The sequence below is a fragment of the Heterodontus francisci genome, chromosome 22 (assembly GCF_036365525.1).
Source record: "Heterodontus francisci isolate sHetFra1 chromosome 22, sHetFra1.hap1, whole genome shotgun sequence".
Lineage (NCBI taxonomy): Eukaryota > Metazoa > Chordata > Chondrichthyes > Heterodontiformes > Heterodontidae > Heterodontus > Heterodontus francisci.
The window spans coordinates 52,938,778-52,963,326 of record NC_090392.1 but is presented as its reverse complement, the minus strand read 5'-3'; the positions used below and the strand labels follow the sequence as shown (position 1 = coordinate 52,963,326).

Genomic DNA, 24,549 nt, shown 5'->3' with positions numbered 1-24,549 from the left:
TGCCCTTGTTTAAGCTGAAGACACTGGTTTGAGACTTGAGTTGCTCACCTTCAAACTGAATTTGAAATTCTACCATGTTATGATCGCTTCCCCCTAGAGGATCCTTAACTACGAGATCTTATTAATGCTACCTCATTACACATTACCAATCTAAAATAGTCTGTTCCCGGCTAGGTTCTGCAACGTATTGTTCTAAGATGCACTTTACAAATTCATCTTCCATGTTACTCTTGCCAATTTGATTTGTCCAGTCTATATGCAGATTAAAATCACCCATGATAATTGTGGTGTCCTTCTTACACACCTCCATTATTTCCTGATAAATACTTTGTCCTACTGAGAGGCAACTCCTCGGGGGCCTATAGACCACTCCCACCCATGATTTCTTTCCCTTGCTATTCCTTATTCCCACCCAAACTGATTCTGTGTCATAATCTATTACTCTATATCATTACTCACAACTGCAATGATCTCTTCCTTTATTAACAAAGCTACCCCACCTCCTTTTCCCTTTCTGCCTATTTTTCTGGAACGTCGAATATCCTTGAACATTGAGTTTCCAGTCCTGGTCATCCTGCTACCATGTCTCTGTGATAGCTATCAAATCATATTCATTTATTTCTACTTGTGCCGTCAGTTCATCTATCTTGTTACAAATGCTATGTGCATTCAGATAAAGAGCCTTAAACTTTGACTTTTTACCATTTTTACCTACTCTGGTTCTAATTACTGCTGTACTCTTATGCTTGTATTCTCTGTCCCTTCCTGTCACACTCTTATTAATATATGCCCCTTCACTACCATGCACCTCTACTCGCTCGTTACTTAGTGACTTTTTAAACTTACCTTCAATTGAAGCCTCCCCCCACTATTTAGTTTAAAGCCTTATCTACAACCCTCGTTATACGATTCGCCAAGACACTGGTCCCAGCATGGTTCAAGTGAAGCCCATCTCAACGGAACAGCTCTCCCTTTTCCCATTTCTCCCACACCAATCTTTGAGTCACGCACTTACCTCTCTAACCTTATTTACCCTATGTCAATTTGCACGTGGCTCAGGCAGTAATCTGGAGATTACCACCTTTGTGGTTCTGCTTTTTAATTTAGCCCCGAGCTACTCATAGCCCCTCAGCAGAACCCCTTTCCTAGTCCTACCAATGTCATTGGTACCTACGTGGACCATGACAACTGGATCCTTCCCCTCCCACTCCAAGTACCTCTCTAGCCCAGAAAAGATGTCCTTAACCTTGGTACCAGGTAGGCAACACAGCCTTCGGAACTCTCCATCTTTGCTGCAGAGAACAGTATCTATTCCCCTAACTATGCTATCCCCTATTACTACTACATTTCTCTTTTCTCCCCCCACTTGAATGGTGCTCTGAACCATGGAGCTGCGGTCAGTTTGCTCATCCACCTGTGTCCTCGCCCACACTGGGAGCAAGAACCTCGTACCTACTGGATAAGGGCACTGGCTGAGGCTCCTCCAAAGCTAATTTCTGGATCCCTATACCTGCCTCACTCGCAGTCACACCCTCCTGTCTCTGACCACGGTCCAAATTTGATGTAATTAATCTAAGGGGTGTGACTGTCTCCTGAAACAGTGTCCAGGTAACTCTCCCCTCCCTGATGTGTCGCAGTGTGCACAGCTCAGACTCCAGCTCATCAACTCTGAGCCGAAGGTCCTTGAGCAGCCAACACTTGCTGCAGATGTGGCCACCGTAGATCGCACTGGCGTCCACCAGCTTCCACAGACTACAGCTGCAACACATCGCCTGCCCAGCCATCTCTATTCTATTTAATTAATTAATTTGGATCTCAGTATTTAAAAAAAAAAAGAATTTTAGTGTAGTCTTAACCTGTAATGATGTCTCCTGATTTAAATCATTTGGCCAAAACAAAAGAGACACGGAAAAAATACCCACCAATCATTTGCCAGCTTTCCTGTGACATCAAACTTCAATTTCTGTTGGCCAAGCAGGTCCACAGTTCCCATACTCGCTGCCGCCGCTTCTGTTTTCTCTCTCTCTGATCTCCGACTCTGTTCCTTTTGGCGCGCTTTTTAAAAGCTCTGTCCCACTGTGTTTTCTCTCTCTCTCTGGTCTCCAACTCTGTTTTAATATTCTTGTTCTCGTTTTCAAATCTCTCCAATGCCTCACCACTCTCTATCTCTGCAACCCTCTGAGATAGAAACACAGAAAATAGGAGCAGGAGTAAGCCATTCGGCCCTGCTCCGCCATTCAAAAAAGATCATGGCTGATCGTCTAATTCAGTACTCTGTTCCCGCTTTCTCCCCATATCCCTTGATCCCTTTGGCATTAATATATCTATCTCCTTCTTGAAAATATTTAATGACTTGGCCTCCACTGCCTTCTGTGGTAGACAATTCCACAGGTTCACCACCCGCTGAGTGAAGAAATTTCTCCTCATCTCAGTTCTAAAGGGCATATCCCATTACCTGAGTCTGTGACCCTTGGTTCTGGATTCCCCAGCCATCGGGAACATCCTCCCTGCGTCTAGCCTGTCTAGTCCTGTTAGAATTTTATAGGTTTCTATGAGATGCCCTCTCATTCTTCTAAACTCTAGTGAATATAGGCCTAGTCGACCCAATCTCTCCTCATATATCAATCCTGCTATCCAGGAATCAGCCTAGTAAATCTTCTTTGCACTCCCTCCAAGGCAAGAAAGTCCATCCTCAGATACGGAGACCCAAAACAGCACACAATACTTCAGATGTGGTCTCACCAAGGCCCTGTATAACTGCAATAAGACATCCTTGCTCCTGTACTCAAATCCTCTTGCAATGAAGCCCAACATACCATTCACCTTCCTAATTGCTTGCTGCACCTGAATGCTTGCTTTCAGTGACTGGTGTACAAGGACACCCTCCACCCCCTTTCCCAATCTATCACCATTCATTCAGATAATCTGCCTTTCTGGTTTTGCAACCAAAGTGGATAACCCCACATTTAGTCATAGAGTCATAGAGCACAGAAACAGGCCCTTCGGCCCATTGTGTCTGTGCTGGCCATCAAGCACCTAACTATTCTAATCCCATTTTCCAGCACTTGGCCCATAGCCTTGTATGCTCTGGTGTTTCAAGTGCTCATCTAAATACTTCTTAAATGTTGTGAGGGCTCCTGCCCCTACCACCTCTTCAGGCACTGTGTTCCAGATTCTAACAACCCTCTGGGTGAAAATTTTTTTCCTCAAATCCCCTCTAAACCTCCTGCCCCTTACCTTAAATCTATTAAACCCTGGTTACTGACCCCTCCGCTAAGGGAAAAAGTTTCTTCCTATCTAACCTATCAATGCCCCTCATAATTTTGTATACCTCAATCATGTATCTCCTCAGCCTTCTCTGCTCTAAGGAAAACAATCCTAGCCTGTTCAGTCTCTCTTCATAGCTGAAATGCTCCAGCCCAGGCAACATCCCGGTGAACCTCTTCTGCACCCTCTCCAGGGCAATCACAGCCTTCCTATAGTGTGGTGCCCAGAACTGCACACAGTACTCCAGCTGTGGCCCAACTAGCGTTTTATACAACTGCATCATAACCTCCCTGCTCTTATATTCTATGTCTCTATATCCACATTATACTGCATCTGCCATGCATTTGCCCACTCACCCAACTTGTCCATATCACATTGGAGTCTCTTTGCATCCTCCTCACAGCTCACCACCACACCCCCACCGCCCCCCCACACCCCCAAGCTTTGCGTCGTCTAACTTGGAAATGTTACATCTAGTTCCCTCACCCAAGTCATTAATATATATTGTGACTAGCTGGGGCTCAAGCACTGATCTTTGCAGTACCCCCACTAGTCTCTGCCTGCCACCGTTTATTTCTCTGGTCTCTGTGTACCTCCAATTCTGGCTCTTGCACATCCCTAATTTTAACCATTTATGCATGTGCATCCTTAGTGGCTTTGCCTTCAGCTGCCAAGGCCCTATGCTCTGGAATTCCCTCCCTGACCTGCCTTGTTCTTCCGTTTTAAGACACTCCTTAAAACCTGCCTCTTTGACTAAGCCTTTGGTCATCTGTCCTTATATTTCCTTATGTGATGGAGTCAAATTTTGTTTGATAATGACTCCTGTGAAGCACCCTGGGACATTTTACTACACTAAATGCACTACACAAATGCAAACTGTTATTGTTGTTGGAAGACCAGAGAAGTTGGAATTTTTCTCCTTAGAACAGCTGCATAAAGAGAGAAGTCCAACTCTAGTAATGCTACAGCATTTAGTTCAAAAAAGTTCCACTCTTGACTGAAATATGAGACAAGAATGCACACAATCCATTAAATTTTAAATGTGCCCACCTAAATAAATGCAAATTCTGCTCTTGGTACAGCCTAAACAAAACCAGAACCATCAATTAGATATAACTGGGATATGAGAAATACCCGGCTTATAACATGGAGGCATTTGTAGCTATCTAGATGAATATATTTGACTGGAAAAGAGCAGCAGCCTCTCCTGTTACTACAGACATTTATAATGATTACGAAAAAGCTTCCAATTAGTAATTTTCACTTATATTACATGATGCATGATCACATCAATCAAGGGTGCAGTTGAACACTGGTGAGGTCCATGAGCTCCAGTTTTAAGATTCACAGCCATATCAAACAACAGCTTGAACTTATGCAGCAACTTTAATATAAAACATCCCAAGTCACTTCACAGGGGAGTAATCAGACAAAAATTACCAAGTCAAAGGAGACATTAGGATGCGTGACCAAAAGCTTGGTCAAGAGGTAGGTAGCAGGGTCCTAAAGGAGGAAGTAGAGGTAAAGCCAATGTCATGCCTGTATCCATTAATGATTTTTAAATTAAACCAGAACAATGCTAACCCTAGGGCTAGTAATAAGCTATAGGTTCTGCTAATACTTAGTTAGCAAGTGCAATTTCTACTGTGGAAATGGGACAAAGGAAGGTCCCAGCTTACATCTACAGCCCAGGTTCAGTTGATCTCTGCTAGGGTAGCAGTAAGAGCACTAATGTGGACTATGATTGGCCTGTGTGCTCTTGACAAAATACATAGCCAGGGATCTGGCTTCACCTGCTGGAAAATTCATGTGTCTAAATAAAATATGCTTCAGTTGCGATTCCCTCATCGTTGAATAGGTGGCTGCCACTCACTTGGGCATAGTTAACAGAGTAGCCACAGCCTGCTCGACCCCAATTTGTGCCAGTGCCTTCAGAAGAGTGAAAAAAGAACAGAAAAATTACATTAACAATTAAGGATATGTAAAGAAGCACCATGTATAAAGAGTGTGAAAATTAAAGAATAATCAGATGCCCAAAACCAACTTAATACTTTTCCCAGCTCAGGTTCCAGACTCAGGTTTTCCTTTGCATGCCTACCATGTAAACAAATCAAGGGGTTTTCAAATACAATCAGCAAAAGATTTTTAACTGTCAGCACAAACTCATTAACAGCTGCCCAGGTCACTGACAATGGAGCAGCAAGTCTGTGCAGTTCCACCAAGTTCAGAATCCTGGAAGTACACATCCACGCTCACTCACCTCTTTGGCAATGCTTGCAACCTGTGCCGATGAAATTCAAAATGTTCTTTTCCCCTATGAAAATGCTGCATAGGCTAGCTGATCAATGCAATTACAGATGTCAATGGGATACGCTACATAAAATTCAACGACTCTTGTTAAGTTTGTGACGTGCTTTACTTGCGGAGGATAATCATTAACTAGATTACAGGGTTAATTGTTGAATTAGTCAAGATACAAATCTTGAGCACACAAAGCACCCAAGGTTCCTAGGGAGACAATCGACTAACTATTACAGCACACTACTTATGGCAAGTTCACACAACCTACTTTTCCTGGGGGAAATTGGGTCCCTTTCCTTGCCACTGGGAAATAGCAAAACCTGCAACATGCAACTCTATTGCAATTTTGAAAACAGCTACTTGGATCTTCAGAATAACTTTCTTTTGAAGGAAACTTTACTTCTGTGCCATTTTTAAGCTAGGTGGCTGGTGCCATGACACCAACTGATAAGCAAACTGAAGTCAGGACGTGACTGTACAACAGATTGACAGCAACCCATGTCAACAGTCAGAGTACATAGAACAAATGGAGCCTTGTCCCTAGATTCTGGTTCACTAGTGTTGCAACTGTTTTTGCCTCTGTTTATACACAAGTTATATTATGGAGCCAACTCTAATGGGAGCAGTCAGCAATATGAGCCAGCTCCCATGTTTCTGAATTCACCCTGTTTATGCTGCATGCCAGATTCAAACTGTGCTCATGGTCAGATTATCACCCATCATTCTGGGCACAAACTCTCCTTGAAGTTGGGCGAGAACACTCTGCAGACTAACAATTCAAAATGGTACCGCTGACACACTTGCGCAAGCTGAAGCAAACTGTTGCATCCTAGCCACTACATTGCATTTAAACTGTTTCTGTTGCCTAGAGGGAACAATACAAATATTCACTCTCCCAATGACAGCTCTCAGGGAGTAGAAGATTGAACATTGCAAGGAGTTTCTCTCCCCTTCCTTCAAAAACAATATTTAGAGAATGCTGACTTTTTTTTTTAAGGACACTGGTAGGGAATGAGGTGAACCAATATCAGGACAGTAATTGAAACAGGCATGCTACAGCAGCTGGATGTTAGCTCATCTCCTTCACACAGCCACGCTCATCAACTCAGTAACTTCTCCTCAAGTCAACTATGTATCACAGGCCTATACATAGTTATAGAACTACAATTATATATATTTATAGTGATTTTAAAACTTTTTGTTTAGACAAAATCTGAGCAAAAGAATAAAGAGGAAGTGTAGTTTATTGAATATAATTCCAATATTATAAAAGGGCATACTAGTACCCACCAGTCCTCCACAGCTCTGCAGTTTCATATTTTTAAACTGATCAAAGGCAAGCACTCAACAACTTATTGGTGCAGAATCTCCCAGATATCTGCCACTATTCTCAAACCCAATTCATGATCACAGCACAGAAGCCCCATCTAGTCAACATGGACTCGATACAAAAGGTCTACTTCCAGGCTGCCTCAAACCCACATTCTTCGGCTTCCAAAAAAGGGCAATACTGAGGATCAGCAGTAATTGCTATAAAAGACAATATCCAAACAACTAGGATTGGGTGGCAACTCAATGGGTTACTTTTCCCCTTTAATTAGAATCCTTTGCCATTGTTCGACTTTAGAAAAGTATAATTATGATGTACCCTTTGTTGCAAATTGATCCAGCAGCTTTATCCAAGTTGTTTAAAATGTTTCTATGCTTTTCATGTTCTATTTAAAGGCCCTGATTCTTCTCTCTTATCTGGTGAGGACCGAGTGCAGTTGGATGGAACTCTGTCTACTGACAACACTCCAGGGTCTGCTATAGAAGGATTCCAGAAGGAAGTACTTGTGCACATAACCTCCACCCTAGAGAAACAAACATAAAACATCTCCCAAATGAGATGCATGTGCGAGAGAGAGAGTGCGAAGGGAGGCAGGTCTCAACAAATACATGCTAATACAGATCAGGAAATATGACTCACTGGGACCCTTATCTGTGCCAGGAGGGTTGCATGCGATGTATAGCTTCCCTGCATTACCACAAACTGTATACACATACACACATTCTGCTGGCATGCATTTTTTCCCCATTTTACAATCTTTTACATTTTTTCCCCATTTCCCAATAATTATTGACCTCAGTCAGCGAAATGAATGTATTTAGATGCAGTATCAATAGGAACAGTTTTGATATTTTTAACCAGTAATAAATATCAGTTGGAGCAAGAGAGGGAAAGGAGGGGACATACCCACACATACAGGCAGAGATAGTGACTGTCCAAAATCTGAGCAAATAAAACCTAGGACCATTGAGTACATTAATAATTAACACAAAGGCTCTATATTAACTAGCCGACGGGGTTGATTTTCATCCATTAAGAACTGTGAAAAGCACATTTGTAACAATATGGTGCAGTGAAGTTACGGAGAATATCTGCACTATTATGCAAATAGTCTATAGGACAAAAATCTAATGTAAGCCCAAGCTGTTTAATAACAAAGAACAGTACAGCACAGGAACAGGCCATTCGGCCCTCCAAGGCTGCGCCGATCTTGATGCCTGCCTAAACTAACACCTTCTGCACTTTCGGGGACCATATCCCTCTATTCCCATCCTATTCATGTATTTGTCAAGATGCCTCTTAAACGTCATTATCGTACCTGCTTCCACCACCTCCCCCGGCAGCAAGTTCCAGGCACTCACCACCCTCTGTGCAAAGAACTTGCCCCGCACATCCCCTCTAAACTTTGCCCCTCTCACCTTAAACCTATGTCCCCTAGTAACTGACTCTTGCACCCTGGGAAAAAGCTTCTGACTATCCACTCTGTCCATGCCACTCATAACTTTGTAAACCTCTATCATGTCACCCCTCCACCCCATACGTTCCAGTGAAAACAATCAGAGTTTATCCAACCTCTCCTCATAGCTAATGCCCTCCGGATCAGGCAACATCCTGGTAAACTTCCCGAAGAATCCTCTCTAATAATTTCCCTACCACTGATGTAAGGCTCACTGGCCTGTAATTTCCTGGATTATCCTTGCTACTCTTCTTAAACAAAGGAACAACATTGGCTATTCTACAGTCCTCTGGGACCTCACCTGTAGCCAATGAGGATGCAAATATTTCTGTCAAGGCCCCAGCAATTTCTTCCCTTGCTCCCTTAGTATTCTGGGGTAGATCCCATCAGGCCCTGGGAACTTATCTACCTTAATGCTTTGCAAGACACCCAACACCTCCTCCTTTTTGATAATGAGATGACTGAGACTATCTACACTCCCTTCCCTTGGCTCATTATCCACCAAGTCCTTCTCTTTGGTGAATACTGATGCAAACTACTCAATTAGTACCTCACCCATTTCCTCAGGCTCCACACATAGATTCCCTTCTCTGTCCTTGAGCGGGCCAACCCTTTCCTGAGCGGGCCAACCCTTTAATTTTTTTTTACAATTCGTGTGTAAGCCTCTCAATCTGCCATGACCACCAACAGCGACAGACTTGTCGGAACAAAATTAATAGTCACTTGGGCAAATGTGGGTTAATTAGGGAAAGCCAGCACGGATTTATGAAGGGCAAATCAGGTTTAACTAACTTGCTGGAGTTTTCTGATGAGGTGACAAAGAAGGTTAATCGGGGCAATGTTGTTGATGGGTGGTGCACATGGAGTTCCAAAAAGCATTTGATACAGTGCCACACAACAGACTTGTGAGCAAAGTTATAGCCCATGGAATAAAAGGGACAGTAGCAACATGGAAAGAAATTGGCTGAGTGACAGGAAGCAGACAGTAGTGGTTCATGAATGTTTTTTGGACTGAAGGAAGGTCTGTAGTGGAATTCCCCATGGGTCAGCATTAGTATCCTTGTTGATCCTGATGATGTATATTAATGACCTAGGCCTTGGTGTACAGGGTACAATTTCAAAATTTGCCAATGATACAAAAATTGGAAGCATTGTGAGGAGGATAGTGTAGAACTTCAAAAAGTCAGACAGGTTGGTGGAATGGGCAGACAAATGGCAGATGAAATTTAATGCAGAGAAGTGTGAAGTGATACATTTTGGTAGGAAGAACATGGAGAGATAATATAAAGGGTGCAATCCTAAATGAGGTGCAGAAGCAGAGGGACCTGGGTGTAAATTGAAAATGGCAGGACAGGTTGAGAGAGCAGCGAATAGAGCATATCGTATCCTAGGCTTCATTAATAGGGACAGAGTACAAAAGCAAGGAAGTTATGTTAAATTTGTATAGAACACTGGTTTGGTCTCAACTGGAGTATTGTGCCCAGTTCTGGGAGTCCCATTTTAGGAAAGATGTGAAGGCATTAGAGAGAGTACAGCAAGGGTTCACGAGAATGGTTCCGGATGAGGAACTTCAGTTATGTGGTTAGATTGGAGAGGTTGGGACAGTTTTCTTTGGAGAAGCTTGAGAGGAAATTTGATAGAGTATTCAAAATCATGAGGGGTCTGGACAGGATAGCGAGGGAAAAACGGGGTGGGGGGGGGGGGGGGGCATTAAGAACAAGATGGCACACATTTAAGGTAACTGGCAAAAGAAACAATGGGGACATGAGGGAAAACTTTTTCATGTCGCGAGTGGTTAGGATCTGGAATGCACTGCCTGGGAGTATGGTGGAGGCAGGTTCAATTGAGGCATTCAAGAGGGAATTGGATTGTTATCTGAAAAGGATGAATGCGCTGGGCTATGCGGGAGAAGGCTAGGGAGTGGCATAGGTAAATTGCTCTTTCAGACAGCCAGCGCAGACAAGACAGACCAAATGGCCTCCTTCTGTGCTGTAACAATTCTGTGATTCTGTAATCACTATTTCACCCACAAGTCAAAATGCTCTCTCCAGACACTACCCAAGTTCAGAAGTGCAAATTCAGGAACAGTATTTACTGCTGGATGTTTCCCACAGTTCACGTGATGCAACATAGAAAATTTTCATGCCCATTATTAAACTTTACTAAATTCCTAGTGACAACATTGGTGGGGATAAATGTGCCAGTGAGCCTGCTGCCTGACTATACTCACTGCAGATATTAGTGCCATCAAGAGGTGCAATTTAGAACCACACCTGTACAGAGGATAGTCTGAATCTTCTGATCAGCATTATTTTAACACCAACAGAAATCAGTTTAAAAGAAATGGGATACCGTTAGTATTAAAATAAAACCTTCTGGAAAATCCATACGGGTTGGGAGTAAGGTGATTTAAACCATGAGGACAACTGGACAACTCACAGATTGGCCACATTCAGCCTCAAGAGTGAAGACTTTCACAGCCACTGTGCTGGCCATAGCATTCTAATACATTGCAGAGTGTAATCCATTAAGTCACAATGTGCTTCCACCAGGGAAATAAAGGAAAAGCCTTAAATGCTGGATTACCTGAAATTAATGAAGAAAATGTTGGAAATGCATGGCAGGATTAGTTAACACACCTGAAAGAGAAAGAGCCCACCCAAAACTTCTACTTTTGTGAGAGAGATAGCTCTGCTACTTCTTAATTTCCAGCATTTTGTTCTCAGTTCTTGAGTCCAAAATTTAGAGGAAATTGCTGATGCCAAAAGATTTCTTGGTATTACTTCAGGTTTCCACTACTCAGTTTTTATATTGATCACTACCGTGGAAACACATCCTTGCATTTTAATTGGAGATGATGAATTAAGAGTAACACACACACAGGAATTGTATTACACAACACTAAAGAGTGTTGGTAAAAGAGTAACTACTGGTAATCCATTTGCTAGGCAAATAAGCGCTTGTAATATTATAGCACTATAACACTGTGATGTTATAGGTTGATTTAAAAGTTTTAAAAAAAAGGGACTTGACAAAACCATGCCAGTGATGGGACCTAGTCAATCTCCAACAAAAACTAGCCTGCAGCACTAAGGTATAATACTGAAATGTTTTCTTTGAGTAAGGTGCACTTCTAAGCTTTCATGTGTGTGTATCAGTGTATTGGAAACAGTTTAAAAATCAAGCTTTTGTCTTCAAGGCTTGGTTTGGAAACTCACCTCACAGTAGGTTACGCAAAGTAACATTTTGCTGTTGATTTTGGCTGTTCTTGAATATTTCTGACAGACAAAATAAAAAGTGTCAATTTCTGCAACCTCTTACTGCAGCAGCAATGGGAGCAGCAGCTGATGTAACACCACAACACTGGCACCAACATGTTTGTATTGGTGACCTGCCTCAGCAACTGCAGACTGCAGCGCTCATAGGTGAAACGGAGACAACTGGGCCGAGAGAGTTTTCACTGGCACTGACAAGTTTGGTTTAAGCAGGGCTGAAGTCACATTTGAGAAAGCTGCCTTTGTTTTATTTTAACTTGCACTCCTTCTGCCCACATTCCATAGTGGAAGTGAAATCATGACTTTGTTGAGTATTTTCAGCTAAGAAATATCAGTAAGCACTGTTGCCAATTTCACTTGTGCAACACATTCTCCCTATAGCAAGTGCAAATTTGTGGGAAGAAGGTTGTCAAGAAAATTATGTTAAGTGTAGGATCCTTTTTAAGTTTTTTTTTAATATGAGATGTTTAGGTCAGTGTCCCCCCACCCCTTTTATTATACCCTCTATAGCCACTGTCTCTCAAGCACAACTCTATCCTGATTATCTTTCCTCCCATCAAGATGTTCATGTGCTCAATCTGCGACCTGTGCAGAGTTCAAGGACCTGCAGAAATACTATAGCTGCTTTTAACAATCCAGGGCAATGATTTGGTGGGGTGGGAAGAGAGAAATCAGACAGGGTGCTTGCTCCTGATCACTTTGCTGTCAAGTACATGAGTGCGGATATCAGTTGAGGACAGGATCAAGTTTAGTACTGGTACCTCCCATAGTCAATCAGGGTGCTAGCATTCACTGCCTTGGACTATATTTGAAGAAAGGAGAATAGACTCCAGGGTACTACTGCATGAAATCAACAACTTCAGAACCAGGGAGGCCACAACAACTTCAGAACCAGGCAGGAAAAATGAGCTGCAGGACAAGTTCCGCAGGGAAGTGAAAACTTTACCCATGTTGGATACACCTGGGCCTCCAGTATCGGGCATCCAACTTCTACCCATATATTCAGCAGCTTCCTCAGCAAGGCTGCTGGATAAAGCACCCTAATAAAACGGATTCTTTTATAGAATTAGGGAAAGGAACATGAAGCTATTGAAGCTTCCACACACACACAGACACAATCCTTTACAATGTCTGTTTTTCACAAGAGAAAATAAGAAAAGACTCCAGGTTGGTTAAAATGCAGAAGTCCAGACTCTTTCTCTGTGGCTTCATAAGTTTAGCGAGTGGGTAAATAAACCAGGAAGCACCTTGGGCTTAATCCCTGCTACGGAGTTAGACGATCTCAGTCAGAGAAGCAAGCACTATAATTGGCCCCCGCAGCCATGGATTAGGGAGGGTGACAGACTTATTCAGTGCTACAGGTGGCCAGAGAGCATTGTTGAATGTCCTAATCATGGCTGTGGGTAATTATTGATGGCAACAAATAATTATTGACCATGTCCTGAAGGTAAAGCACAGTTGTGTATTGTCTCCATTCTAAGACGAACCTGTGAGTGATCTTCATGAATCAGTGCCATACAAAGGAAATAAATCAACCTAAGTAAACATTGGGGAAGTGTGACCAGACCTGAAGTAAAGACAGACAGACCCTTTCAAATGCCAGCGATCTCATGGCCACTGTAAACCACAGGTTATACTAAAAGTATGAAGTAAACAGTTTCTCACCCACGTCTTCATCTGCATCCTGGTAGACTGAGAGATCCTGCTTCTGGTAGACTTGCAGTTCTTGCTTCTGATTCATAAGCAGCTCCTGCTTAATAAGCAAATCTGGCTTCTGGCTCCCCCAGTCTTCCAATTCAGTCGGCTGCACCTCCCGGCTTTCTTCCAGGTTAATAGTGTCCGATTTGGTGTCCTGGTAGAGTCCACTGCTGTCGATAAGGACTGGTTGATAGGTGTGTGGTTCCCACACGACAGGTACCCGCCCGAAGACCTGCTCCAGCTGCTGAAACGTGTAGTTACAGGTTCTCTTACCTCGACCTCGTTCCTTTACCCGACTATAGCACCTCTTCAGAGTCTGTGTTGGAAAGAAAACAAGCAGTTTTTAAATTTCCATGCTGAAATCAAAACTCATCACGACAACTCATTCTCTGTTAGGACCCCAGATCTGTGGAACTCCTCAACGCCCTCGCACCTCACAATCACCAATTCTTGTTTGGCCTGGCCTTCTCTCCTGCTCTTAAGTGTGCCCTGCATTACAGGCCTAGGTTTTCCTTTAGATTTGTTTTGTAAGTAGCTGGATTCACTCAATTATTCATGATTACTGTACATGTCAAGATAAATCAGGAAAGACAGAAAAGGTGACATCGCTTTGCTGAAAATATCACATTTATCACACCATGTTACAGCATGGTGACAGAGACGCCTCCCACAATAGTGACAGAAGTGTGCCAAGCAGCTCGCTTTTTCACCACCGCACTTACCACCTTCTGTATGGAACACAGCTGTGCTTCATTACATGGAAGTGCTAACAGCAAATTATGACATCCTCCTATTTCTTATTCCGATTATAGTGAGTCCAGCTAAATATCCACACCAGGACTCTGATGCACTTGCAAAGGTGTGGGCACCCATTAGACACCCCTACATTTTTAGAGCAAAGGCCCCTTTTGACACAGCATGCGATTATGCTGAGAGAAGTGAAACTCACATAAGGGAATGGAAATCATAGAGTCATAGTTTTACAGCACAGAAACAGACCCTTCAGCCCAACGCACCTGCGCCGACCATCAAGCACCCGTCCAAACTAATCTCATTTCCCTGCACTTGGCCCGTAGCCTTATATGCTATGGCGTTTCAAGTGCTCATCCAAATACTTCTTAAATATCGTGAATGTTCCTGCCTCTACCACCCCTTCAGTCAGTGTGTTCCAGATTCCAACCACCCTCTGGGTGAAATTGTTTTTCCTCAACTCCCCTCTAAACCTCCTGTCCCTTACCTTAAATCTATGCCCCCTAGTTATTGACACCTCCGCTAAGGGAAACAGTTTCTTCCTATCAATCCCCTCATAATTTTGTACACCTCAATCAGGTCCCCCATCAGCCTTCACCGCTTCAAGGAAAACAACCCCAGCCTATCCAGTCTCTCGTCATAACTGAAATGCTCCAGCCCAGGCAACATCCTGGTGAGTCCCCTCTGCACCCTCTCCATTGCAATCACATCCTTCCTATTGTGTGATCACCAGAATTGTACACAGTACTCCAGCTGTGGCCTAATCAGTGTTTTATACAGCTCCATCATAACCTCCCTGCTCTTATATTCTATGCCTCAGCTAATAAAGGCAAGTATCCCATTTGCCTCCCTAACCACCTTATCTCCCTGTGCTGCTGCCTTGGACAAGCACACCAAGGTCCCTCTGTACTTCTTAGGGTCCTACCATCCGTCGTATATTCCCTTGCCTTGTTGGACCTCCCAAAGTGCATCATCTCACACTTCTCAGGATTAAACTCCATTTGCCACAGCTCCACCCATCTTACCAGCCCATCTATATCGTCCTGTAATCTTAGGCTTTCCTCCACACTATTTACACCACCACCAATTTTCGTGTCATCTGCGAACTTACTGATCATACCTCCTATATTCATGTCTAAATCATTAATGTACACTACAAAGAGCAAGGGCCCCAGCACCAATCCCTGCGGTACCCCATTGGTCACAGGCCTCCATTCGCAAAAACAACCCTCTGCCTCCTTCCACTAAGCCAATTTCGAAGCCAATTTGCCAAATTACCCTGGATCCCATAGGCTCTTACTTTCTTAACCAATCTTCCTTGCGGGACCTTATCAAAAGCCTTACTGAAGACCATGTAGACTACATCTACTGCTTTACCCTCATCGACACATCTAGTCACCTCCTTGAAAAATTCAATCAAATTTGTTAGACACGATCTCCCCCTGACAAAGCCATGCTGATTATCCCTGATCAATCCCTACCTCTCCAAGTGGAGATTAATCCAGTCTCAGAATTTTTTCCAATAATTTCCCTACCACTGACGTTAGACTCACAGGCCTATAATTACCTGGTTTATCCCTGCTACCCTTCTTGAATAATGGTACCACATTCACTGCCCCCCAGTGCTCTGGCACCTCTCCTGTGGCCAGAGAGGATCTGAAAATTTGTGTCAGAGCCCCCACTAACTCCTCCCTTGCCTCACATAGCAGCCTTGGATACATCTCATCTGGTCCTGGGGATTTATCCACCTTTAAGCCTGCTAATACTTCCTCCTTTTCAATGCTAATATGATCACGTATATCTCAGTCCCCCTACATTTATATCATCCTTCTTCCATAGTGAGCACAGATAAAATTAGAAACTAGTGAATTTGGAGAATTTTCCATTAATACAATATTCATCCAAAAATATCAACTTTATTTGATCTAAGGGATATGGATGACACTGGCAAGGCTGCTTTTTTGGCCCATTCCCAAATGGCCCGAGAAGATTATGGGCCTTCTTGAACCACTGTGGTACCTGTACTCCCATCATGGTGCTAGGTAGTGAATTCGAGGATTTTCACCCAGTAGCAATGAAGTATAGAACATAGAACAGTACAGCACAGTACAGGCCCTTCGGCCCACGATGTTGTGCCGAACCTTTAACCTACTCAAGATCTAAGTAACTACCTACCCTTCATTCTACTATCATCCATGTACCTATCCAAGAGTCGCTTAAATGCCCCTAATGTATCTGCTTCTACTACCACCGCTGGCAGCGCATTCCACGCACCCACCACTCTCTGTGTAAAGAACCTACCTCTGACATCTCCCCGAAACCTTCCTCCAATCACCCTAAAATTATGCCCCCTGGTGATAGCCCTTTCCACCCTGGGAAAAAGTCTCTGACTATTCACTCTATCTTTGCCTCTCATCATCTTGTATCCCTCTATCAAGTCACCTCTCATCCTTCTTCGCTCCAATGAGAAAAGCCCTAGCTCCCTCAATCTTTCTTCGTAGGACATGCCCTCCAGTCCAGGCAGCATCCTGGTAAATCTCCTCTGCACCCTCTCTAAAGCTTCCACATCCTTCCTACAATGAGGCGACCAGAACTGAACACAATATTCCAAGTGTGGTCGAACCAGGGCCTTATAGAGCTGCAGCATAACCTCGCGGCTCTTAAACTCAATCCCCCTGTTAATGAAAGCCAACACACCATATGCCTTCTTAACAACCCTATCAACTTGGGTGGCAACTTTGAGCGATCTATGGACATGGACCCCAAGATCCCTCTGTTCCTCCACACTACCAAGAATCCTGTCTTTAAGCCTGTATTCCGCATTCAAATTCGACCTTCCAAAATGAATCACTTCACACTTTTCCAGGTTGAACTCCATCTGCCACTTCTCAGCCCAGCTCTGCATCCTGTCAATGTCCCGTTGCAACCTACAACAGCCTTCCACACTATCCACCACTTCAGCAACCTTCGTGTCATTGGCAAACTTGCTAACCCAGCCTTCCACTTCCTCATCCAAGTCATTTATAAAAATCACAAAGAGCAGAGGTCCCAGAACAGATCCTTGTGGAACACCACTGGTCACCGAGCTCCATGCTGAATACTTTCCATCTACTACCACCCTCTGACTTCTATGGGCCAGCCAATTTTGTATCCAGACAGCCAACTTTCCCTGTATCCCATGCCTCCTTACTTTCTGAATGAGCCTACCATGGGGAACCTCATCAAACGCCTTGCTAAAATCCATATACACCACATCCACTGCTCTTCCTTCATCAATGTGTTTGGTCACATCTTCAAAGAATTCAATAAGGCTTGTGAGGCATGACCTACCCCTCACAAAGCCATGCTGACTGTCTCTAATCAAACCACGCTTTTCCAAGTAATCATAAATCCTGTCTCTCAGAATCCTCTCCAATAATTTGCCCAGTACCGACGTAAGACGGACTGGTCTATAATCCCCAGGGTTATCCCTATTCCCTTTCTTGAACAAGGGAACAACATTTGCCACCCTCCAATCATCTGGTACTACTCCAGTGAACAGTGAAGACGCAAAGATCATCGCCAAAGGTGCGGCAATCTCTTCCCTCGCTTCCCGTAATATCCTTGGGTATATCCCGTCTGGCCCCGGGGACTTATCTGTCCTCATATCATTCAAAATTTCCAGCACATCCTCCCTCTTAACCTCAACCTGTTTGAGCACATCAGCCTGTTCCATGCTGTCCTCACAAACGACCAGGTTCCTCTCACTAGTGAATACTGAAGCAAAGTATTCATTTAGGACCTCCCCTACCTCCTCCGACTCCAGGCACAAGTTCCCTCCACTATCCCTGATCCGCCCTACCCTCACTCTGGCCATCCTCTTGTTCCTCACATAAGTGTAGAATGCCTTGGGATTTTCCTTAATCCTACCCTCCAAGACTTTTTCATGTCCCCTTCTAGCTCTCCTAAGTCCATTCTTCAGTTCCTTCCTGGCTACCTTGTAACCTTCTAGAGCCCTGTCTGATCCTTGCTTCCTCAACCTTAAGTAAGCTTCCTTCTTCCTCTTGACTAGCTGTTCCACATCTCTTGTCATCCAAGGTTCCTTCACCCTACCATCCCTTCCCTGCCTCATCGGGACAAACCAATCCAGCAGTCGCAGCAGTAATGGTGACTTACATCCAAGTCAGGGTAGGATGCGACTTGGAGAGCATTAAGTGTGCTTAAGAGGAACAGAATACTGTACATTGAGCTGTTCAACACATAGCCATTCCCTATATAAATATAAAAAGAAAATGTTGGAGAAACTGCCAGGTCCATCAGCATCTCTGAAGAGAAAAGGCCAGGTAATGTTTCAAGAGATCTACACCTGAAACATTCCCCTCATGTAGGGTCTGTACACAAAACATTAAACTGACTTCTCTCTACAGACGCAGAGTATTCTGCTGTGCCTTTCCAGTATATTGTTATTCGACATACATATGAGACCATACAACTAGTGATTTATACTGGTCTCCATTACACGTGGAGTAACCGCAATCAACAGTGTCATCTGCAGTATTTTATTTACACAACAGAAGTGCACAGCTTACATTTAAAAATATGTTTACCTTCTAGCAGTGGAAGGCTGGTCTAACATGTCGTTGTGATATCTAATAATGCTTAGAGCAATTGTGATTGTAGTGTTAACATTGTCATCAAATGGCTCATATGTTGGTTATGACGACATATTATTGGGAAAAGAAATTAAAAAGATATCCCAACTCCTACATGTCTTCAGTTATGTTCTAAGTGGAAGTATAATGAGATTTTTTAAAATCTCAACTGTTTCGATGCATTCTGAAAGATGCAACACATTAAATTTGAAATTGTAGGTGGTGCAACAACTAATGATCCTACTAAAGTCTTATGTATATTTATTTTTTAAATATGCTGATTATTTCTCAGGCAGTAGCACCTCTGCTTCATTTTCAGAGTTGCTAGTTTGCATGTATTTGCATAGAACATTCTGTTCCTGTCCACCAAACAAATGTTTAAATTCCTAAGTAACACATAATACAAATGAGAAATACAGCATACACCACTTCATATACCTCAAGGGTGAGGTAAGGTTAGCTGGGGTTAGGAGATTGATTCCTTCCTCAGCATGTAAAAAGATTAGGAGTTTGATTTAAAAGTACGAGGACAAAAATGAACTTTAGGGAAATGAACTTTAAAAAAGTGGAATGCAACAATGCTCCTTTCTCGAGCTTATAGATCCCAGGGTCTCCACTTTTGAGCCCCGCTCATCTGATCACCTAAACCATAACATTCGGAACAGGTCAAAGACTAGTCCAATATAAAAGCAAAAATACTGCTTATGCTGGACATCTGAAATAAAAACAAAAAATGCTGGAAATACTGAGCAGGTCTGGCAGCATCTGTGGAGAGAGAAGCAGAGTTAATGTTTCAGGTCAGTGACCTTTCATCAGAACTCATCCAATCTAATCTCATCAGAAGTGACTAATCTAATGCCTCAGTTCCCATTCTGCCCGAGATCACCGAAGCACAAAGCAGGATCAATGCTGGGACTTTAAGCCTGCAGAGTGCACATTACCCCGAATCACTGGGTAGACTTTTACTGTATACTAATTTTACTATCATCACTGCGTACTGTTTAAAGTTGTTAAGAAACAGCTCTCTTCTGTTGGAAAGTTCAAGACTCCCTCATCTTTTAAAAAAAAAAGGATTTCCTTTCATAACCCTGTGACTTGAAAACTAAACCACACAAAGGGAAGGTTTTAAATCTAAAGGCAACGAACGAAATGGTGGCTGCAATTTCCTTTCAAATGCCTCACACCACAGCAAACCATTCTTTGAATGGACAAGAACGAAATGCATTCCAGTTTATTTTGTCATTCTGATTTGTGATACAATTTACCTAGTTAGGATTTGAAAGGCATGTATGCACATATCGTGTTGGTACAGTCGACACTGACTAGGCTGAAGTGCAGGGCATTACTTATTGGTTTATAAGCAAAATATTAATTACAGCTATGGTACTCTTGCTTGGTTTAGGTGGTTACTGAGGTAAGAGTTACAATTTAATTATTAATTTGGTTCAGCTGACAGCACACTTGGGGAGTTGATGGCATAGTGGTAATGTCACTGGACTAGTAATCCAAAGCCCAGGCAATACTCTGGGGACATGGGTTCGAATCTCACATTAGTAGATGGTGAAATTTGAATTCAATTAATAAATCTAAAATTAAAAAGCTAGTCTAATGACCATAAAACTACTGTCGATAGTTGTAAAACCCCATCTGGTTCACTAATATCCTTTAGGGAAGGAAATCTGCCGTCCTTACTGGGTCTAGCCGACGTGAATCCAGACCCACAGCAATGCGGTTGACTCTTAAAAATGCCCTCTGAAATGGCCTAGCAAGTCACCCAGTTCAAGGGCAAACTAGGGATGGGCAGTAAATGCTGGCCTAGCCAGCAATGCCCACATCCCACAAAATGAATTTTAAAAAACTCTTATCCCAGAGTCAGCTGACACTGGAGTGCGGAGGGAGAACTGCATTGTCGGAGGTGCCGGTTTTCAGTTGATACATTAAAGTGAGGCTCCATCTTCCTACTCAGGTGAACATAAAAGTTCTCACAGCACTATAGTAATAGGGAGGTTTGAGGCCAACACCAACAAACAGATTACTTTCTCACTCATTCAATTGTGGGACCTTGCTATATGCTAATTGGTTACTTAATCTGCCTACATAACAGCAGCCACTGCACTCCAAAAAAAGTGGTCAATTGTTTGTAAAATGCTTTTGGCCATAAGAAGATGCTATATAAATTAAGTTTATACTTCTTTAAGTGAAGGGTTAGAGATGCAAGCCAGTGGTTTGGGAACAGGATGCTACTCACTAGTCATTTTATTGGTCTCCTCTTTTAGGAGAAGAGTTGGTGATGTGCAGGGTACTAGTTATCAGCTTAGGTGGACTGCAAGAGAGATATAGGGTTTTAACCATTAGGTCAGTGAGATGCAAGATATGAGCTGTTCCTTGCAGGATCTTAACTACTGATATCATTTTTAATTAAAGAAGCAAACTTTTTTTGTAGCCAGATCAGTCGTCATGGGTTTACATTACAAAAATGCATGTCTATTATACTGACCCAGATGTAGAATTTCAATTATATTTGTGAATGTATCATTGTTAATTATCATAAAACCTAACTTCAAAAAGAATTAACCGGTTGAAAGTAGATTCTCAAAACATTAACTGTTCATTTCCTTTATAGATGCTGACTGACCTATGTGCTTCTACCATCTGTTTTTATTTCTGAACAGTACTCAAGATCTTGCTTTCTCTGATAACAAATGAGACAAAAGGCTGTTTTTAAAGTCCTCTGAGACATTTTAATGTTATGCTGATACCAGGATATGAAACCTAAAGAATTTACCTCACCAATAACGATGGCCGTTAACTGGACTTCGTTATTCAAAATTAAAGGAGCTGTTACACTTCAGAAGTTATTACAATATTATAGACTATTCTTAATGTACGTTTCACAAATACTGACTATTAAACCAACTTTTGCGCCTCACCTTTACATTAACAAAAATATTAGTTACCTATGAAGCCTGATTAAGATCAGCAAAACTAAAATTACTTGAAAAAAAACAAACATATTTATATATCTTTCGTGATCTCAGTACATCCAAAAGGACTTCAGAATCAATGAAATACTACAGAAGTACAGCCACTGCTGGAATGCTGCAGATTTTCACACAGTAATGTCCAACAAACACCCATGAAGCAGATGAGTAGATAAACTATTTTAGTGGTGTTGTCTGAGGTATAAATGTTAGCCAGACCACAGACACAAATTCAGAATAGTGGCATGGGGCATCTTATGTCCACCTCGGGGGCAGACGAAGCTACAGTTTAACATCTCATTCAAAAGAAGACACCTCCGTAGGTGTCATATTCCTTTAGTATTGCACTGATGTCGGCCTAGATTGTGCGCTTAAGCTTCTGGAGTAGGCCTTAAATTAACCAGTAGGTGAAGTAATTACACATGCAAAACAGATAACAACTTGGAAGAAGTCATTCTCAAGCTGGATAAAACTCTAGTCAGACCTAGAAAACTGCAGTCAATTCTAGATAGTGAGGCATGAAAATCATTCAAGCTCTGGACGCAATCCAAAGAGGCATGAGTGTCAAATGAATTAAAATGACAAAAGGCTGGAGAAATCCTGCCTTACTAGCCTTAGAAGGAGGCAACGGAAATAAAACCTTCTAAAAGTATACGAGAAAGAAAAAGACTTGCATTTATATAGCACTTCTCACAATCACCAGATGGCTCAAAGCACTTTAGAGCCAATGAAGCACTTTCTGAAGTGTAGTCACTGTCATAATGCAGGAAACACGAGTGTAAAAGTAAATCCGAAAAATTACTCCAAACTAAAATGTAAGGCACAGGCAAAGGTCAAAGGTTCAAATTTAGGGGTGCAATGTCAGCAAATACTTCAGACAAAAGGATCAGTAAATGGAGTGGACTTGAAAGCAAAGGGAAAAACTCACATCATTTAAGGGGCAATTGGATGGTGAAGGAACTGCAGTTTATTTTCTGGATGAATAGGCCAGAGGAAACTCCCACATTTATACTGATCTTGTGAACGCAGTGGCATAGACTGAATCTCCATTTAACCAGGAAACAGATTACTGCAAGCACAGTATTTATTAATCCTCTGGTCCAGCATCTCTACCAGTAACCGTTTCCAGGTCAAAGGGAGCATGAATCACATGCAGGCACTGTACATTCCCCCCCCCCCCCCCCAAAGAGAAACGGTTCCACAAAATACCCAAACTGGGTCAATTAATAAATAATGTATTCGTTGTAGAGTGAGTTGCAGGATACCAGTTACTAACTGTAGTGGAACAGTTAGTTGCAGAATACTAGTTACTGACTGCAGAACATTAGTTAGTTACAGATGCTAGTGAGGTGGCTGGTTGGTTGCTAGCTACTACCCACAAACCGTGCGTTACAAAGTACTAACTACACTCGTTACTAGTTTCTTTACTAGTTAGAGTCTCGGGTACCTTGATCCTCTCTTTGCACTGGTTGGCGCTTCTCTCGTAGCCCATTTCCCGCAGGGCCTGCGAGATTCTGTCGAATATGTGCGAGTTGCGCAGGTTGCCCTCCAGCACGTCCTGCAGCCGCTCGTCGCCCCACACGGCGATCAGCGCGTTGGTCTCGGCCGGGGTCCAGGAGATGCCGCGGCAGGCGGCCGGCCGGCTCGGGCTGGGCGCCGGGTTCTCCGCCGTTCCGCTAGTCCAGCTGGGGGTGGGCGGCTCAATGGAAGGGTCGGCCGCCACCTCTGCCCAGGCGGGAGCCGCAATCTCCAGCGGGGCCTCGACCGCTGCGCTCGTCCAGCTCCGACTCGGGGAGTCCGCTGCGCTGGGCGCCGCCATCGTCCACCGTCCACATCCGGGCACCCGCCCGGGGATGGTGGGATACAACGGGGCAGCCCCCCTCCACACACACAGGGAGGCCGCACCTACCGTTACACCTTCATTACAGCCCGGCTACATAATTCACTCACAGAACCTGGCGCCAAAGTCGCTATAATTACTTCACAGGAGTCGGCAAGCGTTAATTTAAAAACACCAACATGCAGATTCCATGAGAAAACCCCTGCCCCGTATAAAGATGGCGGCCACTTGGCGCCCGGGAGATTGTGGGCCAGATCCCGCCTGCGCCCCCCTGGAAAATGGCGCTGTCACATGGGGCTGTTTAATTCTACTACAAAGCCGTTTACAAACTGAAGCTGACCAAGAGCCTATTTCAAGCAATATTGTTAGATCGTTAATCAAACTCTTCTGTAATGTAAACCGCAAACACGATTCGGTAGATTGGACCGTCGGCTGAGCACATGGGTAAGAACTCATGCCCCGCTCAAACATGGCGGTCGTAAATATACTTTTATTCAGTTCCATTATTAGCTGCTTGTCCACACAAACTGAGGCAAAAGTGCTTTAAACGATCGATATAAAATGTGAGAGTATTATCGAATTCGAAAGCGTGTAATCTGCAAGTTATCTCCTGAAGCGGATCTGGGAGGAAAAGCCGTTGCCCCCCAAAAAGATGGATTCTGCAGCAAAGGTAACTTTGTGGCCAGATGGTTTAGAACCTATTCCTAATTAGAACCTTACCAATTAAAATATCTTATACAATAACTTTACCCGAGCATATTCAGAACTGTATATAATGTGAAAACACGAGCGTACGTACTTTAGATTAAATGATAGCAGGTCAGAGGGGAAGCGAGGCTAGTGCCCCCTTCAAAGATGGCGCCGGCGACTGTCGCGTGGTGGATTGTGGGACAGAAGGTGCAACCTGGTGTCTATGCCCCCTACCACGATGGCGCCTCCAAAAGTACTTTCCTTGCTTATAACTGGAAATGGGATCGTAAGTAATGATTTTAGCTTATAAGATCAGTTTAAAATAATTTT

The 24,549-nt window shown here is 43.2% G+C and overlaps 1 protein-coding gene across 2 annotated transcripts in view; it reads right to left on the bottom strand.

Annotated features, from left to right (window-relative positions):
* LOC137381371 (myb/SANT-like DNA-binding domain-containing protein 2) overlaps nt 1–23,929 on the bottom strand; it is a 41,011-nt gene extending 17,082 nt beyond the window's left edge. Inside the window, exons 1-2 of one of the 2 annotated variants that reach the window (XM_068053855.1) lie at nt 23,137–23,929; nt 13,295–13,643 (exon numbers count right to left, since the gene is read on the bottom strand). In XM_068053855.1, coding sequence (XP_067909956.1) covers nt 13,295–13,643; nt 23,137–23,508 — 721 coding nt within the window. In that variant the 5' untranslated portion in view covers nt 23,509–23,929. The remainder of the gene's footprint in view (nt 1–13,294; nt 13,644–23,136) is intronic. The other variant, XM_068053854.1, reaches the window with a different exon arrangement.
* Nucleotides 23,930–24,549: the final 620 nt, after the last annotated feature.